This window comes from Macadamia integrifolia, chromosome 2, assembly GCF_013358625.1.
Source record: "Macadamia integrifolia cultivar HAES 741 chromosome 2, SCU_Mint_v3, whole genome shotgun sequence".
Lineage (NCBI taxonomy): Eukaryota > Viridiplantae > Streptophyta > Magnoliopsida > Proteales > Proteaceae > Macadamia > Macadamia integrifolia.
In genome coordinates this window covers 8,100,765-8,107,749 of record NC_056558.1, presented here as the reverse complement: position 1 = coordinate 8,107,749, position 6,985 = coordinate 8,100,765, and the positions used below count along the sequence as shown (strand labels likewise).

At 38.6% G+C, this 6,985-nt stretch overlaps 2 protein-coding genes across 11 annotated transcripts in view; one reads left to right on the top strand and one right to left on the bottom strand.

Annotated features, from left to right (window-relative positions):
* Positions 1–922, bottom strand: part of LOC122092745 (UDP-N-acetylglucosamine transporter ROCK1) — a 10,701-nt gene extending 9,779 nt beyond the window's left edge. For 2 of the 3 annotated variants that reach the window (XM_042663019.1, XM_042663025.1), the window contains exon 1: positions 659–922. In XM_042663019.1, the coding sequence (XP_042518953.1) occupies positions 659–786 (128 nt within the window). In that variant the 5' untranslated portion in view covers positions 787–922. The remainder of the gene's footprint in view (positions 1–658) is intronic. The other variant, XM_042663012.1, reaches the window with a different exon arrangement.
* A 931-nt stretch (positions 923–1,853) lies between these two features.
* Positions 1,854–6,664, top strand: LOC122069560 (serine/arginine-rich splicing factor SC35-like). 8 transcript variants are annotated; one of them, XR_006137490.1, is made up of 10 exons: positions 1,856–2,039; positions 2,139–2,217; positions 2,305–2,384; positions 2,502–2,568; positions 3,197–3,268; positions 4,804–5,013; positions 5,103–5,271; positions 5,358–5,509; positions 5,742–5,918; positions 6,336–6,664. XR_006137490.1 is itself a non-coding variant. In XM_042633629.1 (8 exons), the coding sequence occupies exons 1-8, from the start codon at positions 1,964–1,966 to the stop codon at positions 5,361–5,363; spliced, it is 759 nt and encodes a 252-aa protein (XP_042489563.1). In that variant the 5' UTR covers positions 1,856–1,963; the 3' UTR covers positions 5,364–5,658. The 8 variants fall into 8 exon arrangements, 1 of the variants encoding a protein (XP_042489563.1); XR_006137484.1 differs by having other exon boundaries at positions 6,041–6,664; XR_006137481.1 differs by having other exon boundaries at positions 6,035–6,664.
* Positions 6,665–6,985: the final 321 nt, after the last annotated feature.

Sequence of the window (6,985 nt, the reverse complement as noted above, 5' to 3'; positions counted from 1 at the left end):
AACCCTTCAATTAGATAATGACAATGTTACGGGAGCCAATAGTATATACTTAGCACAGAAGGGGTACAAATAGATATATTAATCTCTAACTACCTCAGCCGACTCCATTGAGAATTCACTGATCCCAATATCCAATATAACAAGATGTTCAGTAAAGATACTTTATCCCATGTTGATTGTGTGCTAGCCACCGCTGCATTAAGCTACTAGAGAACTGTCATTTTCTATTTCCCAATTCCCTCCGATTATGTTAAACATAAATAACAATTACCATAAATATTCTCGCTGATAGGCTCATGACTGCAGTCATACTCATACAAGTTGCATAGTCAACCTGGATCAGTAGCTAACAGAGCCACCATGTCTCTCAAGAACATTATGCATACCAAACATTCATTATTTTGTTCTCTCTTTCTGAGTTATGTTAATCCAATCAGAAGAATCATCACCTAAAAATGCTCAAATGTATCATCCAATTCAAAAATAAACCCTAATTACACATTCCTGTAGCAAACTATAACCACTATCAAAATATAAAAAATGAGAAGCCACAGTAAGACCGCATTGCAGGACTAGCTCAATACAATTACCGCATTTACCGGATTTACTGATTAGCTTGTCCTAATCGACCAAAACAACGCAAGAAAAAGGCAATTACCCGATGAATCGTTTCGAAATCAATGGTTGTGCTCCATATTGAAGTGTGAGAAAAACCAGATAGAGCCAAACCTTTCGATCGGGCTTAACAGAATTGGAAGCCAGACCTTTCGGTTTGGCCGTCGCCATTAATGGCGACCAGAGAAAAAGCTAGGGTTTTTTCTCCTTCCTCTGGTATGTACTTTCTTCTCCCAGAGAAGTTACCTACTGATTGGCAGCTAAGGACAACAGAAATGCGAGGGAACACGAGAAACCGCCGACGAGCCTTTATGCTGGGGTTCAGGGTTCTTTGTCTCACCGAGAATGATTTCGCTTTCTGTGTGGGGTCCATAATCAAGATAGTTAACTGAAAGTGTACGCTTTGGTATTAGTATATCCAATGGTCCACGTTTTCCTCACGGAATGTCTGGAGTCTGGACCCCACAGATTTGAGGTTGTAAGAGATCATCCCCAGCTATAAATCATACAATCACGGCCGTTGGAATGGCCTTCAACCTTAAAATCCGAAAGTATAGTACGACGCCAGGAACTTTGTATTAGCAATGTGCGGATTTGGAATCAATGAGCCTTCTTGTATTAGTTAAATGGGCAAATGAACACTGTCGGTCTGGTCTGGTGCTGTCTATGTCGATCCAATTGACTAATTGGAAGGCACACATAAGCATCTTTTGTACATAATAGGTTTGGATGTTCTCGTCTTTTCACTATTGTAAGCAATATCGGATTGACAGAGTTCTTTTTCCCTAGTTAAATGCTTAATTCATACATTATTAAACTCTATACTTGGACTGTTATTTTAGGTGCCTGCTATCCTACAATAATAATAAGTCAATATCAATCGGGCTTAATCTAGCTCTTAAGAGGTCATGCTTAATTGAGTTTAGAGCCTGTTTAGAGATAAATGGTTTAGTAACCCCTTAAGACCCACTTTTGAGCCAAATTAAATATTGGTATACGGCTAATTGTTAATAAATGAGGCCATGCCTAATCAGCTAGTTTATGAGAACTGATTAATAAAACAGGTCCATCATCATGGGACATCCTAAGGTGAGGGGATAGATTAGGCCCGACCAAAATCGACCCAGACCTACCGGTTGACACCCTTATCTATAAGAACCAGAAGTCTAGAACACTCTAAACTCTGAAGAAGGAAGGGTAGAAGTGGTAATATAAGAAGGTTTATTCTCAAGGAAACACCTCTCGAAAGTTCTCTTTGTATTGAAAGAAATTTCCTTTGCCTCATATCACCACCCTAACAGGCTAACCCTTATCCTTCCTGTTCTATCTCGTTTGTTCAGTTGCAGAGATGTCACATTTTGGTAGATCCGGTCCTCCAGATATCAGAGATACATACTCTCTTCTCGTTCTTAACATCACCTTCCGTAAGTATCTCATCTTTCTTGAGGTTCCCTTCCCTCTCCTTTCGGTTGTCTTCTATCTGTTTTTCTTTCTTTTAATTTAGTTTGATTGTTCTTCACTAGGAACTACAGCAGATGATCTCTTCCCGCTGTTCGATAAGTATGGGAAGGTCGTCGACATCTTTATCCCGAGAGACAGAAGGTTTGGAGACGCTAGAACGCTTTCTTGTCGATTACGTTGTGTTCTGAGATCACAATCTGTAAGCTTATTTTCATTTGATGTTATCAGGACTGGGGACTCACGCGGGTTTGCGTTTGTTCGGTATAAGTATGCGGACGAGGCACAGAAGGCAGTAGAAAGGCTCGACGGTTGGTATTTTTATTCGGAGGCCGGTATTTTCTTTTCAAGTCCAAATTTTGTTACTGTTTACTGCTTAAATAATTAACTAATGAAGCTTGTGCATTTGGTGATGTCTTAAATTGTAGGAAGGAATGTTGATGGCAGAGAGATTATGGTTCAATTCGCAAAATATGGGCCAAATGCTGAACCAATGTAAGTAGTCAATTATCCTGTTTCTGATGATATATTTCTCTCGTTTTCGGAGGATCCAAGTATCTATATCTATGTCTTCTCACATAGGGAGAAGGGACCCCCACCCCCTTGTTTAGTATTATGGACCATTTTATGCATATTGCATCATCACTTTTGGTTTTTTTTTTTCGTTGCATGTGGCCTTGAAAAGGTTTAATGTAGTTTGGTATGTAGAAAGATTGTTGTTGCTAATGATTGATTAGAAATTGTTGGCTTTGGAATTTCATTTGACAAAAGTACAGTCGTCATCATTTTATTATCTGACTCACTGTGTTCTTCAAAGTAAATGTATCCTGCATTCTACTCAACTAAGCCTAACCCGACTGGCTAAGTGTGGGCTTCATGAGTTCTGCCTGTTGCTCCCATATAAGTTCATGTTCTCCGTGCATCCTAATTTCTCATGCTTGTTGGACCTATGGTGATTTTAATAATTTCTTTTGAGATGCTTTAATTTTATTGTTTTCCAACCAACCAAAGTTAATACTCTCGGCCAATTCCTGGCAATTTTTTTTTTGGGTTAATACCTTTTTTTTTTTTTAAATCTTGGCTTAAACTGCAAGTCTGAGTTATGTGCTTTCTCTATTCACAGACAGAAAGGAAGGATAGTGGAATCATTGACAAAGTCAAGAGGCAGGTCACGAAGCCGTAGCCCCCGCCCAAGGTTAGGGATGCTTGTAACAAATGCTATGTCATGTTAGTTGCAGTCTGGTAGTGGAATACTTTGGTATGCTGTTCTTTTGTCCCCACCCCCCACCCTTACCCTTACCCTTACCCTTACCCTTACCCTTACCCTTTTGGAAACATGATAGTTATCTGGTTGTAATGTTTCTGATGGAGACACAACATAGATGCATATGCCCTTAATGAAATATGATGCTTATGTGGTCGTTATGTCATCATTGTAAGTGATCAAAAGCAATTACTATGATGGGAATGGCTGAAATTGTTGTATTATTAGTTGATTTTATTCCTAGTTTCCTTTGCTTCTGAGAGGTACCTTGGAAATTTGGGGTTGCAGCCTGTGAATGTGGGGTTATGCAATTAAATCTGAACAGGCCTTTCCATGGGCCTTATGTTGGGCACTAGGAGTTCTGTTTTGGTTTATGTTTATGTATTAAGACATACAAATAAATTTTCGTGTATTCCCAACAAGCATTTGGACTGCTAAGTAAAGCAGCATGTAATTATGATGATCTGCAGCTGATCAATAGATTCAATACTCCTTCCCTGGTTTATTATTTTTGATACTATTGTAATTTCTTCATGCTTGTTTTTAGGTTTTAAAATAATATTAGAAGATTTTCTTTTTATTGTTAACTAATAACCTGGATTTATGTTTTGTCAATACTAGCATAAATAAGCAGTGTTGTATGCATATGTACTTTTTTGTGTGTTGAACAGGCAGTGATACAAACACTACTGAGGTAAGGTGCAATAAGCATTCACAATTTAGGAATAATTGAACAGGCAATGATACAGACAATACTAAAAAAAGCTGCAGTTAAGCATTCACAATTTAGGAATAATCTAATAAATAGTAGATGCAATGTTGTTCTTAGTAGACTACTGTTCTAAGGGTAGTCCAGTTTGGATGAGAATGTTTGAATTTGGTGTGATAGGTTTTTGCTGACATCAGTAAATAGTTTTATTGAAATGAGGAAGGACTTCTAGGACTTGTACCAGAAGAGTCAAGTCCATGCGTTATTTATGCTGCAGTTGGAGTGCAATTTGATATTTTCTTTTGTAGAGAACTGTTGCAGGAGTGCAGTTGTATTGTGAAATTGATTGGTTTCCTGACACCTAAGAAATGGTTGTAGTAGAAGTGTTTAGTCCAGTTAGTTCTATTCTGTAGCTGTACTGCCATTTTATTTGTCTTTTTTAAAAACTTGGGTTGGAGTGCTGTTATGATTCATTAATTTGAATTTGATACCTTGGTCTCCGACTCCCGAGGAAGTGCATTTTCAGAGGCATATGACAAGTGTGTTGGGAACATCTTGTATCTCAATTTTTATTTTATTCTCAATTACAGCTTATACCAATATTTATTGATTTATTTTCTAAATGGCTTGGTATTTCTTAGTTTAGACACATATGCTGGAAATTACAATGCTGTGAGCTTGATGAATTCCTTGTAAAATATAGGTTTGAACTTCAACTCTCATATAACTTACACAAGCTGATCATCAATAATTTCAGGTACCGAGATGATTACAGGGATAGGGATTACAGGAGGAGAAGTCGTAGTAGAAGTAGGGGTAGATATGATCGTGACAGGTATCGTCACAGGGAGAGGGATTATCGCCGCCGAACCAGGAGTCGCAGTGTTAGTCCTGATTACTACCGAGGTCGTGGCAGAGGCAGGTATGATGATGAGAGAAGGAGAAGCCGCAGCCGGTCTTATGAGAGGTTTGTATTTTCTTATTTGGGCTTGTAGTGGTCTAATTTTTGTGCATTACAGCCTATTTTGCTTGACATTATCTATATTTATCTTGTAGTGCTTCCCCTCTTCGACATAGTCCTTCTCCAAGGAAGACGCCTCCATCTAGGGATGGAAGTCCTGATAGACTCAGCCAAGATGAGCGTTCGTCATCACCTAGAAGTGCTTCACCCCGAGATCGAACTGGTGCTTCTCGGAGCTCGTCTCCACAGAATTCAGATGCTGATGTGAGTTCTTGCACCTGTTGTTTTCATTATTTTCTTTTGAACCTGGACTGATTACTGAAATCAAGTGATCTTGATTTGTCTTGCAGGAATGATGGAGTAGCATGGCTTGTTCTGGCACTGAATATTGGTTAATGTACCATCTGTAGCTCTATTGCTACTGGAAAATAGCTTCATGGTTTTGCTTGTCCTAGTCAAATTACTAGATGATAGTTTTGGTAGCTCTGGACTTCATTTGAAGGTTAATTATTTTGTTGAACTTGATGCATCCTTAGGTTTAGCTAAAATAATTGGCACTTTGATGTCTTTTGTAATTTGTAGGTTTGAGTAGATTCTGATGGTGTTTACAAGAGGTTTCATAATGTGTCAACTCTCGTATTTCTGTTTTCATTTTCTTTTTCTAAAGCATGTTCCTTTTCTAGCTTAGTCATGGGAGTTCTGACTTGGATGAATTGAATATTGGGATTTTATAGTTATGTTCGTGAAAAGAATTAATGTGGCTGATTGGCGAGATGGTGATATTGTAGCTGTTGATGCTGTTTTGTACTTGATGGATGATGTTCGTTTTGATGCTCGTTCCAAACAGTAGTAATCTGGTGGTTCTCACTTCCTAAAATGTTAATCAGTTTGCTGTGATGATCCAATGATTGGTAAGATTCATGATTCAATTATCTTCTTTTTTTGGTCTTTCATCCATCTGGATTCAGGCATTTTACCTGACCACACTCCATGGCTTCAATGGTTGTAATGTTTTGGGCCTTGAAAGGAGTAGTTGTAGCTGTGATGGCCTAAGAACATTGGCAGAGGGGGAACATAATTTACCTGTAGCTGATGCTGCGAGTGTCCTGGACCTGAGATTCGAATGTTGTTGCAGACTCGAGAATGAGGCCTATTTGCTGAGCTTGACCCTTCCATTATAACATGGTCAACAGGGTAACAGCTGCATGGTTGCTTATTTTGTTTAGGGTTCTTGGTTAGACTTCAAGTCATTCAATGTCTAGTTATTAGGATATTGATTTGTTGCATCATGTATTGAGATGTGATAGCACATGGAGTTGTGGCTGTAGCTGTGAAGCTGTAGCGGATAATATTGGTATCAGTGTGATAGCACATGAAGTTGTGGCTGTACCTGTGAAGTGGTAGCCGATATCCACCTAATGCTGCTGTTGATTGCATTTCTAGTTGCGGGTCAGGTTGAATCTGGTACTACTGATTTTGGTGCTGATTGGCTTTGGTCTGATTTGGTCTACCTGGTTGCGGTCTGTTCCAGTAGCTCTGCTGGTATGCCTGTGTTTTTATCTTATGCAGGTCAGTTGGAGCTTTTGTTCCTCTGATCTTACTTTATGTGGTGCAACCTTGAAAACTAAATTGAAAAACTCTGCTGAAGTTGTTTTCATTTGAGCTGATATACAGCTTTCGAGTAACTCCCGAAACTTCTGTGTCAATCATTTAACATATTATGGCACGAATTAAGAGTCTTTAGCTGTTGGCTTCCTAATAGACCATAGTGGTTTTTGCCGCCATTAGTAATTCTGAATGAATGCAAAATGATTGCATATGCTTTAAATATATCGAGTTCTACATGCCAATCATTTGCTTCGTGGGTTCTATTTACATTTTCTTGATGTTCTAGTTGCTTGAGGCATGAATGTTCTGTGCTTTTTGAAGGAAAATTTTGGTTGTCATACTATCAATGTTCACCATTCTTTCACTTATT